The sequence below is a fragment of the Bos taurus genome, chromosome 17 (genome assembly GCF_002263795.3).
Source record: "Bos taurus isolate L1 Dominette 01449 registration number 42190680 breed Hereford chromosome 17, ARS-UCD2.0, whole genome shotgun sequence".
Taxonomy (NCBI): Eukaryota; Metazoa; Chordata; class Mammalia; order Artiodactyla; family Bovidae; genus Bos; species Bos taurus.
The window spans coordinates 48,220,986-48,233,407 of record NC_037344.1 but is presented as its reverse complement, the minus strand read 5'-3'; the positions used below and the strand labels follow the sequence as shown (position 1 = coordinate 48,233,407).

At 41.2% G+C, this 12,422-nt stretch overlaps 1 protein-coding gene across 3 annotated transcripts in view; it reads left to right on the top strand.

Moving 5' to 3' along the window:
- Positions 1-12,422, top strand: part of GLT1D1 (glycosyltransferase 1 domain containing 1) — a 117,514-nt gene that overhangs the window by 53,077 nt on the left and 52,015 nt on the right. For 2 of the 3 annotated variants that reach the window (XM_005217659.5, XM_024977227.2), the window contains exon 6: positions 1,659-1,715. The exons of the other annotated variant lie outside the window; for it this stretch is intronic. In XM_005217659.5, the coding sequence (XP_005217716.1) occupies positions 1,659-1,715 (57 nt within the window). The remainder of the gene's footprint in view (positions 1-1,658; positions 1,716-12,422) is intronic. 3 annotated transcript variants of the gene reach the window in all.

Here is a 12,422-nt window from a genome sequence, read left to right as displayed (position 1 = left end):
TTATACACATCACATTGTTGTTATTGTTGTTGTCGTTCATCTGCTAAATCCTGGCCGACTCTTTGTGACCCCATGGACTGCAGCATGCCAGGCTTCCCTGTCCTTCATCTTCTTCCAGAGTTACACATTTCATTGTCGTGGTATAAATGCAGTAGTGGTGTCAGGGATAATTTCAGAAGCAGAATCACTCATCAAATACACTTTTTCTCAGAGCCCTCATTTTAAAATGATGCGCTGACTCAGTGTGTATAAAAGGAGTGTGTCTGTGTCAGGGCAGGCCTGGAGTTGAAGCTCCCGTTCCTCCTCCATGGCCCCTGGTTTATAGCCACAGAAAACAGTGGTGCAGCAGGAAACACACGGGCTTTGATGTACCACGTGTGTTTGGACGCAGCCTCTAACACCTACATGCTGAGTCATTTTGGATCCGATTAACCTCAGTGAACCTCGGTTTCCAGCCAGATAAACTGGAGGAATCAACCTGCTTAACAGGGCTTATGGGTTTCCAGGAGGGCGTGGAACATACCCACCCAGATTCTGTGCCAGGGCCAGCATGGGGTGGGCACCCCTTAACTAGCTACTGTTTGTTTAGTCAGTGTGAAAGGCCAACTTAGAGGTGTCTTGGAGAGATGATTCAATGACGTAATTTATACTCCATAAATTTTTAAGTCTTTTCTACTCTCAAGATAAATGTTGCCTCTGGATTTTCAAACATTTTAGTGTTCATTTTTTCAGAGCATTTTAAATGAAAATCTGCCTGAAGAAGTCACACAGCTAGCAGGCAGTCATGTATGATTTAGAGGGATGAGATGAGGAATTTTAAATACAGATATAATTTCTGTGTAATTTTTTAAAATATAATTTTATTTATTTATTTTTGGCTGTGCTGGGTCTTCTTTGCTGTGAGGTCTTTTCTCTAGTAGTAGCAAGTGCGGACTACTCTCCAGTTGCATTGCACTGGGTTCCCACTGTGGTAGCTTCTCTTGTTGCGGAGCACAGGCTCTAGGGCGAGAGGGCTTCAGCAGTTGCAGCTCCCAGGCTCTAGAGCACAGGCTCAACAGTTGTGGCACACGGGCTTACTTGCTCCACTGTGCGTGGGATCTTACTGGACCAGGGATCAAACTCATGTCTCCTGCATTGGCAGACGGATTGTTCACCACTGAACCACCAGGGAAGCCCTGATAATTTCTATTAGAGTTTAGCTGGTAGTGGTTTGGATACTTGTTACCTAAGTGAATTTTTTTTAGGAACTCAAGCTTTCTGTGATCTAGAGACAGTTTGACCCAGGAATGGGTGGTGGGGTTGAAAGCGGTGTATCTTTTCTCCTTGGGAGCTGTGGGCTCATTTTAATTTAATTTAATTTTTTTTTTTTTTTGCCACACCACGCGGCATGCAGGATCTTAGTTCCCCTACCAGGGATCAAACCTGTGCCCCCTGCAGTGGAAGCATGGAGTCCTAACCACTGGAGCACCAGGGAAGTCCCTCATAGGCTCATTTTTAAACCTCAGGGGCTTGGAGAGATTAGTGGAAATTCAATGAAGCCCTCAGAACTTTAATTTTGTATGAGAGGCGAGTGTGACAGTTTTTAAAATGTCAACACAAAATAACTGGCTATGTTTCAACAACGTGAACTTTCCTCTGATCTCTTTCCTTTGACCCAGGAATTGCAACAGTGCCGAACACCGCCTTTAACTGGAATACTTTTCTTCAGCGTTCAGGTAAGAGATGAGATCTTCCAGTAGGACTTTGACACATGCATCTTGTCAATGCATCAGTTTCTTGCTAGGTTCATGTGGTTTTGAAGAAGGAGCTGTCAGGTCAAAGAAACTGGGTGACACAGTGGGAAGGGGCAAGGCACAATTAGAACAAGCTTTGTTTCTCCCCACCAGTGGTCTCATCCCCTTGAACCTGGGGATGCAGGTGGAATGCAAGAGGAAGAGTAACACCAGCCTTTCTGATGGTGCTCTTGGGACAACCCCTCAGATGTTTAGTATCATGTGACAGCTGTTCTTATTAAGGATGCTGACTTCCTGTGTTCATTTAACTCATCCATCTTATAGGTTGATGTATCTGTAGTTCTTCCTTTTTTTATTGTTGAGTCTTATTCCACTGTTCCTTGTATGGATGTGTCACAATTTGTTTCTTCATTCTCCTATTGATGGACTTTTGGGTGGGCTTCCCTGATAGCTCAGTTGGTAAAGAATCCACCTGCAATGCAGAGGACCCTGGTTTGATTCCTGTGTCAGGAAGATCCCCTGGAGAAGGGATAGGCTACCCACTCCAGTATTCTTGGGCTTCCCTTGTGGCTCAGCTATAAAGAATCCACCTGCAGTGTGAGAGACCTGGGTTTGATCCCTGGGTTGGGAAGATCCCCTGGAGAAGGGAAAGTCTACTCACTCCAGTATTCTGGCCTGGAGAATTAAATTAAATTAAATACTAAATTAAATTCTAGTCCAAGAGTGTTGGGAAAAAACTGACCTGCGTCAGGAAGAAATGGACCCCCTCTGAGGGCTCCATTTGGAATCTGATTCAAAGAAAACAACAGTTCCCCAAACTTCATATTGTTAATTGAGCCTCAAGTAAAACTCAAGTTTCCTGATGTCCTAATCTTGTGTACAAAGTATCTTCAGGTCGAGAGGTGCTGTACTTGAGGAACCACTTCTTGGGAGTTTAATCTACCCTTGGACCTGATTTAGATATTGAAGTTCAAGATTGTCCTGATGCCATAGTGGATTGAGACTTTGCAGGTCTTCGGGAGGGCACAGTGTAGTCTGCATATGGGAATGATGTGAATTTTGGCCAGAGTGAAGACTGTGTTACATTGTATTATCCAAAGATTGTCACAATAATATTTCCATTCTCACATGATTTTAAATTAAAAAATAATAAAATTAAAAAAAAAATTCTAGTCCATGGGGTCGCAAAGAGTCGGACATGACTGAGTGACTTTCACTTTCTTCCACTTTGGGTTGTTTTCCATTTTTAACTGTTATAAATAAAACTACTCTCCACATGTTTGTACAAGAAATCTGGTGACATTTGTTGGGATTTCTCTTGGATAAAGCCTGTAAGTTCAATAGCTTGAGTATAGGGTGGATACATGCTTAACTTTATAAAAGAACAGTCAAACACTTTTTGAAAGTGTTTTATACTTTACACTTTCAAAACTATTTTACACTTCCACAGACACTGATGAGAGATCTACTTATGGCACATCCTTGCCAACAATTGGTGATTTCAGACTATTCAATTGTAGTTATCCTAGGTGATAATGAATTGGTATCTGACTATGGTGTTGGCCATTCATGTGTCTTCTTTGGTGAGATGTCTAGCCAAGACTTTTGCCCAAATTTTTTAGCGTGTTGTCTTTTAATTCTCAATCTGCAGAGAGTTTTTAAATTTATTTGTTGTTGTTGTTCTGGATAAAAGCTCTCTCTCTCTCTCTCTTTTTTTAATGTTGACAGATTTGTCTTTTTTTTGGTTGTGCTGAGTCTTGGTTGCTGTAAGGGGGCTTTCTCTAGTTACAGGAAGTGGGGGCTACTCTAGTTGCAGTGAGCAGGCTTCTCACTGTGGTGGCTTCTCTTGCTGTGGAGCACAGGCTGTAGGTGTGCAGGCTCAGTAGTTGTGGCACACGGGCTTAGTTGCTCTGCAGCTTGTAGAATCTTCCTGGACTAGGGGTTGAACCCACGTCCCCTGCACTGACAGGTGATTTCTTAACCATTGGACCACAGAGGAAGCACATGGGCACAAGCTTTCTGTCAGAAAAGATTGTGATACACAGACTGTGAATATTTTCTTTCATTCTCTGGTTTACCTTTTTGTGTTCTTAACCATGTCTTTTGAAGAGCAGAGGTTTTAAATTTTAAGTTTAAAATTTAAATTAATTTAAGTTAATTGATTAAGTTAATTGATAAGTCTAGCTTATCAATTTTTTCTGTAATGGTTAGTCTCTTGGAGTCCTATCTAAGAAATCTGCTTACCCTAAGGTCAAAAAAATATTTTCCTTATTTTCTTCTCCAGAAGTCTTAGCTTTTCCATTAGGATTGTAATCCTTCTGAAATTAATTTCTGTGTTACGGTAGGGGACAGGGATTGAAATTCATTTTTTTCCTATAAATTCCAATATCACTGAAAATACTTTTCAACGAATTGCTTTAGTCCCTTTGCTGAGAATCAGTTCACTGTATATGTTCCTTTTATGTACCTGTATGTTGTTGTTAGTCGCTCAGTTGTGTCCAACTCTTTGTGAGCCCATGGACTATAGCCCACCAGGCTCCTCTGTCATTGGAATACTCCAGGCAAAATACTGGAGTGGGTTGCCATTCTCTTCTCCAGTGTATCTGTATATACCCACTCTGACGTCAGTATCATGCTGCCTTGTTGCTGTAGATTTATGGTACGTCTAGAAATCAGGCAGTGTTAGGCGATGACTTTGTTTCAGAATTGTTTTAGCTCTTCTAGGTTTTTTGCATACCCATATAAAAATTTTAGAATCATCTTGTCAGTTTCTATAAAATCTTGTTGCACTGAATCTATAGATCATTTTAGAAAGATTTGATATCTTAGCAATTCAGTTCAGTCACTCAGTCGTGTTCAACTCTTTGCGACTCCATAAACTGCAGCACACCAGGCCTCCCTGGCCATCACCAACCCCCCAGAGTCCACCCAAACCCATGTCCATTGAGTAGGTGATGCCATCCAGCCATCTCATTCTGTCATCCCCCGTCTCCTCCTGCCTTCAATCTTTCCCAGCATCAGGGTCTTTTCAAATGAGTCAGCTCTTCGCATCAGGTGGCCAAAGTATTGGAGTTTCAACCGCAACATCAGTCCTTCCAATGAACACCTAGGACTGATCTCCTTTAGGACGGACTGGTTGGATCTCCTTGCAGTCCAAGGGACTCTCAAGAGTCTTCTCCAACACCACAGTTCAAAAGCATAAATTCTTCAATGCTCAGCTTTCTTTATAGTCCAACTCTCACATCCATACATGACCACTAGAAGAACCATAGCCTTGACTAGACGGACCTTTGTTGGCAAAGTAATGTCTCTGCTTTTTAATATGCTGTCTAGGTTGGTCATAACTTTCCTTCCAAGAGTAAACGTCTTTTAATTTCATGGCTGCAATCACCATCTGCAGTGATTTTGGAGCCCAGAAAAACAAAGTCAGCCACTGTTTCCACTGTTTCCCCATCTATCTGCCATGAAGTGATGGGACTGGATGCCATGATCTTAGTTATCTGAATGTTGAGCTTTTAGCCAACTTTTTCACTCTCCTCTTTCACTTTCAAGAGGCTCTTTAGTTCTTTTTCACTTTCTGCCATAAGGGTAATGTCATCTGCATATCTGAGGTGATTGATATTTCTCCCGACAATCTTGATTCCAGCTTGTGCTTCCTCCAGCCCAGCGTTTCTCATGATGTACTCTGCATATAAGTTAAATAAGCAGGGTGACAATATACAGCCTTGACGTACTCCTTTTCCTATTTGGAACCAGTCTGTTGTTCCATATCCAGTTCTAACTGCTGCTTCCTGACTTCCATACAGGTTTCTCAAGAGGCAGGTCAGGAAGTCTGATATTCCCATCTCTCTCAGAATTTCCCAGTTTGTTGTGATCCACACAGTCAAAGGCTTTGGCATAGTCAATAAAGCAGAAATAGATGTTTTTCTGGAACTCTCTTGCTTTTTCGATGATCCAGCGAATGTTGGCAATTTGATCTCTGGTTCCTCTGCCTTTTCTAAAACCAGCTTGAACATCTGGAAGTTCACGGTTCATGTATTGCTGAAGCCTGGCTTGGAGAATTTGTCTTAAAATCTCCGAACATGATATATCTTTCCATTTGCTTGGGTCTTATTTATTTTCACAGTGGTTTGTAAAGAAACATAATAGTTTCTTTCATGTCTTTTAAAACTATTTGTAAGGATTTTATTATTTTTGATGTATTATGAAGAATTTTTTTTTATTTCAGTTTTGAATTTTAGTTGTTGCTAGTATATAGAGGTACATTTGGTTTCTGTACATTGGCATTATATCTTGAAATCTTATTATTTATTTATTCTAATTACATCATGTTCTTAATTCCTTTTTTGTATTTAAAATACTATAAATGTATCCAAACAATCCTTTTTGTTGGACATTTAGATTTTTATTATTTATTAAATAATTTTATTTATTATTTTTATTTTTGTTTGCCCTGGGTCTTTGTTGCTGCACGAAGGCTTTCTCTAGTTGCAGTGAACGGGGGCTACTCTTCTTTGTGGTGCACGAGCCTCTCATTGCGGTGGTTTCTCTTGTTGCGGAACACAGGCTCTAGGCACACGGGCTTCAGTCGTGTCAGCGCTTAGGCTCTAGAGTGTGGGCTCAGCAGTTGTGGTGCACGGGCTTTAGCTGTTCCATAGCATGTGGAATCTTCTCAGACCAGAGATAGAACCCATGTCCCCTGCGTTGGCAGGCAGATTCTTAACTACTGTACCACTAGGGAAGTCCAGGGCATTTAGATTTTTAAAAACCTTTTTGATATGCAGGGATGAAAGTGCTAGGATTTTAATCTTCATATGTCTGCCCAAATGTTTTCTTAGGAGCAATTCCTAGAGAAAGAATTGCTGGATTAGATTATGCATTTAACCAGAGCTTTCATACATTTTGTGTGATGGTCCCTTGGAGAGATGCCATCAGGGTGCGTGTCCATCAGTGAAGCTCTGAGAGTTCCATTTTCCGTATGTATGGTGCCATTGTGTTTTTTGTGCTTGGTATGATCGAAGCATAATCATGGTATTTAAGCAAAATTTTATTGTACAGGATCTTTAAGTGTAGAAAGTTAAGTTGTCCACAGATGAAGCCCATAAGCGTAAGCTGCTTGGGATTATAACTGCCTTACAGGCTGATCAGCCCAATAATTCTGGTGAAGGTGCTAGAATAGCTATAATAATCTCAGCAAGGACTTCCCTGGTGGTCTAATGGTTAAGAATCCACCCTCCAATGCAGGGGACATGGGTTCAATCCCTGGTCAGGCAACTAAGATCCCACATTCCGCAGGGCAACCAAGCCCACTAAGCCCATGGGCCACAACTAGAGAAGCGGGTGCATTGCAGCCAAGACCCGAGGCAGCCACAAAATTAAAAAAGAAAAAATAGAATTAAGGGATGGTATGGGGAGGGAGGAGGGAGGAGGGTTCAGGATGGGGAACACATGTATACCTGTGGCGGATTTATTTTGATATTTGGCAAAACTAATACAATTATGTAAAGTTTAAAAATAAAATAAAATTGGAAGAATAAAAAAAAAATAAATAAAATCTTTAATAAAGAAAAAAAAAATAGAATTAGCTCAGGAAATGCAATTTGAAGCCTAAATAAAGATTCATCTCTTTTAACCTGAAATGTTCTCCTTAAAGACAACAATGCAAGGGTATCTTTAGAGGGAGCTGAAGTTGCACGTCCTGCTATAAATGTCAGAGAAGAGCGTGAAAATGCAAAATCAGTGCCCTACTCGCAGCAAACAGGAAGACACCCCGGCCTGTTATTACTCCAAAAACTTCAAACAGAACCTCCACCACGTACTCCATTCCATTCCCTTGAATTCCATTCCCTTGAAAAGAAGAAATTTTCAAGCATTTGATGAGAAATAATTTTCCAAGTGTTTTACATCAATCTCGGCTACAGTGGCAGAGCTGTTGTCAGCATTACAAATGAACCCATGCGGTCCGATTGCTTTATCGTGTCAGGAAGTATAAGCCGTTATTCAGAACCTGGGGGCCTGTTTTAAATCGCCTGCTGTAAGGTTATTCCATCATCTGTATATCACAGGTCACCGTTACGGAGTAACTAAGATTCATAATTTCCAAAAAGAGGGTGATTTGTCATCCAGTTCTGTAGCCTAATGTTTGCTTGTTTCATCGGTCTTACTGTTGAGTGATTAACGGAACAGCCAGGAGATTTTAAATACTCCTTAGACAACATTCCCTCTGGAGACCTGATGGGCTGCAGTCCATTCTTAATGTGTGCAATTAGAAGGTGTAAATGTATTCAGAATAGATGGGCTTAGGGGAGCTGTGGTTGTGGCTGCAGGAGCTGACTGTGGATAATGGCTTAAGGATAAGATGGAGAATTCAGCAGCAACTCTGGGTTTTATGATCAGATGTCTGTTCTCATTTGTATGGTCGTTCATCTTTGTCAGTTCTGGAGTTCAGACTCCAGAGATGGAGCATCTTTCTCACCCATCTTCTGTCTTTAACGCTGTCCTCTGGAGAATTCGAAATCTGTGATTGTGTTTTGTCACTTCCACCCTGAGACAGTGAAAACAGAAGTTACAGTGAGCAACTTCTCTGGTGGTCCAATGATAAGGCCACTTCCACTGCAGGGGGCATGGGTTCGATTCCCGGTCAGGGATCTAAGATCCCATGTGTGCTGCAGTGCTGCCATTAAAAAAAGGTTGTAATGAATTTGATGAAGACTGTGAGTGATCAGTTACTCATCTTCTGGATTCCTATGGATTATTAATCTTAAAATCAAAGTTTTTGGTTTTTTTTAACTCTTTATTCTATATGGAAATGTAGCCGATTAACAATGTTGTGATAGTTTCAGATGGACACCTAAAGGACTCAGCCATACATATACATGTATCCATTCTCCCCCAAACTCCCCTCTCATCCAGGCTGACACATAACATTGAGCAGAGTTTCCTGTGCTATACAGTAGGTCCTTGTTGGTTATCCATTTTAAATATAGCAGTGTGTACATGTCCATCCCAAACTTTCCGTCTCTTCCTCCCATTCTTCCCTACTGGCAACCACAGGTTTCTTCACTAAGTTCATGAATCTGTTTCTGTTTTGTAAATAAATTCATTTGTGCCATTTTTTTTCAGATTCCTCACATACAGGATATTGTATTTCTCCTTCTCTGACTTACTTCACTCAGTATGGGTGGGTTGGGAAGGGTCTTAATGAATGCTTGGTTTAAATAGGCAGATAGCTGATGAATCCCCAGGGTTTATAGTCACCTTCTTAAACACCTGATGTCAATTTTAGGATGCATTCTCCTTTAAGGTACACCTTAGGTTTGCTGAGAATGTTCAGTTATATTTCTAAATCTCCTTAGTTTAAAACATTAAATCAGTTTTATGCCAACCAGATTCCATGTTAAAATAGGTCAACTAGGAACAAATAAAGAATAAAATAGAGTAAGGGCACTAAAGAAAGTGAAATGTTAGTCGCTTAGTTGTGTCTAACTCTGCTACCCCCATGGACTGTAGCCCGCCAGGCTCCTCTGTCCATGGGATTCTCCAGGCAAGAATACTGGTGTGGGTTGCCATTCCCTTCTCCAGTGATCTTCCCAACCCAGGGCTTAAAACCAGGTCTCCTGAATTACAGTCGGATTATTTACTGTCTGAGCCACCAGGAAAGCCTAAAAGGCACAAGTGGCATTATTCACGTGATAGTCACACTAGCACTTCTGATCCAGAGGTATGTGTTTAGACATCAAGTTAGTGACCTGGACTTTGAGTTTTCAGGTACATCTTGCATGTTGTTATGGTTCCATCATCCATGATTTTTGCTTTGATTTTTATTTATTTGTTTGACTGCACCAAGTCTTAGATGTGGCGTGTGGGATCTTCAGTCTTGGTTGCACCACGAGGCTTAGTTGCAGCATGTGGGATACAGTTCTCTGACTAGGGATCGAACCCAGGCCCCTGTGCTCTGGGCATGCAGTCATTAAGCACTGGACTATGGGGGAAGTTCTAATTTTTGTGTTTCAATACCAGTAACTAATGCATGTAGAGTAACGGTGCCTCGAAGGCCATCAGTCCTGAAACTGTAAACACTTGACCTGGCCACACCTTCTTGGGTTTTATTCTCACTTTATTTTTATTTTCGTTGTTTATTTTTCTCTCTCCTTTAAAACTCAGTATTCCTATATGGATACTCTAATATGCCAACTCAGATGGTCATATTTTCCTTCCTCAGGCTGCTCTGAGGAAAACTCACTTGTTTTTCAGATGGAAAATTCCTGTTATTAGATCTCTTTCTGCATTCACAGCCCCCCAAAACAGATTTTTCAACTTAACATTCACTAAGTCTGATCACTCAGCAGAAGTTCTTGAATTTTTTTCAAGAACAACAACAACAACAAAATAAGAGCTGCTGGAATAGAAAGCAGCAAAGAAAGTGACTTTAAGAAGGATTGGGTTCTGTTCTGGAACAAACTCAGAGGACTTGGAGTGTGGTGCTTAGTCTGTCGCGACCGATATGGTGTCAGACCATGAAAATGACACATTTTGTTTAGAAGATAAAAATACCGTTCTCCAGGAAATGGTAATATTGGAAAGACATGTAAATGGGTGTTTAAAGGATGAGTTCAAACCTTGGTTCATGTGAATCCTGGATCTTAGAGGAAAAGTCAAGAGAAGAAAAATAAGTTTTGGGTTAAAATGAGGAGGTGAAATCCACTGAAAAGTTTAGGTGGGTCTGTGCCTGATCTCCGAGCCTCTACAGGCCAGTCTGTTTTGTTCTTTTTTAAAATCAGAGAATGAACATAGAACATTTCCCCAGGAGAGGCTGAAATGGAATCACTCCAGATTGATGCGTTCCCAAGGGGGGCCTGAGACCTTGGTTGTGTGATCAGGATTTTTTAACTTCATTTCCTGAAAATGATGTTGGTATATCTGAAAAATGCACATAAGCTCTCAAACCCAGGTGCTGTCTCTGCATTTAATTTAAAATTTGTTTTTAGAAAATTCCTAAAATAAGACAAAGCGTTTGATTCTTTATTTGATCCTGTTCTAATGTCCTTTTCTAAATTCCTGTGACATTTAATCTTCAGCCCAGGAAGAAGTGGGGGAAGAGAAGCAAGGGGATATGGGATTAACTCTGTCTCCTTCTAGAGTCTAGTAGGTCGGGGAGGAGAAGGGCCAGGAGGATTCCAAACTCAGTTCAGTGAATTGGGCACCAGCACTTTTAAAAAATGAAGTGAAATGGAATAGAAAGTATCAGAGTGCCTGGTATATAATAAGTCTAAATGATTCTTTGAGACTGTACTGTGTATGTGTGTAGCTGTGAGTGTAAATAATTATATCTCATGGGTGAAGGATGGCAATATAAGTCACAAAGCATTCTAAAGATCAGTGTTATCGATTATGGATTATTTTCTTACAAGGTTGGCTTTCCTAGGGACCCTGGGGTACAGATACATCGAAGATCACTTTTTTTCAAGGGTCTTCCGAACCTGCTTTTCTTAAGAGATTTAAGGGTTTTCTAAGAGGACATCTGAATCTTAACATTTCAGTTAAGATTTTCTCCAGAGCTAGTTATGCATTATTATTATTATTAGCTTTTGTGATTGTGTCGGTGTGCTCTCAGTGTATCTTATTATATTTATTCTAATTATGTTACTAAAAAAAGCACAAAGGAGGGATTTCCCTGGCAGTCCAGTGGTTAAGACTCTATACTTCTAATGCAGGGAAAGCGAGTTCAATCTCTAGTTGGCTAACTAAGACCCCACATGCTTCAAGGCATGACCAAAAGATTTAAAAAAGAAAAAGAAAAAAGTCACAGAGGAAATGAACTTGTTTCCATTGAGAATTCGATGAATGAGGGGCCTTCCCTGGCGGTCTAGTGGTTAGGACTCAGTGCTTCCACTGCAGGGGACACAAGTTTAGTCCCTGGCTGGGGAGACCCCAGACATACCCACACACCCATACCATACCCAGCCATACCCGCATACCCACATACCCACAAAGCATGCAGTGTGGTCAACAAAACAAAACCAAACCAGAAGAGTACAACAAAAAAAGAAGTGGATGAACGAAATGAAATGTATGAATGAACACTTTCTCCTTGCATGGCTTTATGTCCAGTTATATGCATTTGCAAATGATGACGTTTTAGGCTCACTGGGGTTAATGATACTAATACTGTCTGTTGACCCTGTGATATGGCTGTGTAACAAACCACCTCAGCATATGATGACTTAAAACAACCACAATGCATTTCGTGGGTCGGTGATTTAGACTTGGGGCTTTCCTGGTGGCTAAGATGGTAAAGAATCTGCCTGCAGTGCAAGAGACCTGAGTTTGATCCCTGGGTTGGGAAGATCCCCTGGAGAAGGGCATGGCAACCCACTCCAGTATTCTTGCCTGGAAAATCCCATGGATGGAGGAGCCTGGTGGGCTACAATCCAAGGAGTCGCAAAGAATCGGACACGACTGAGCGACTTCACTTTCACTTTCTTTTCACTTTCCAGTATTCTTGCCTGGAGAATTCCATGGACAGAGGAACCTGGTGGGCCACAGTCTATAGGGTCGCAAGAGTTAGACATGACTGAAGCGACTTAGCACACACGCGCAGTTTGGACTTGGCTCATCTCTGCTTCCTCTGTGTGTATTGGGCTCACTTGTAAGTTAGGCTGAGGCCTGAAAGGTCCTGCATGAGTGGCT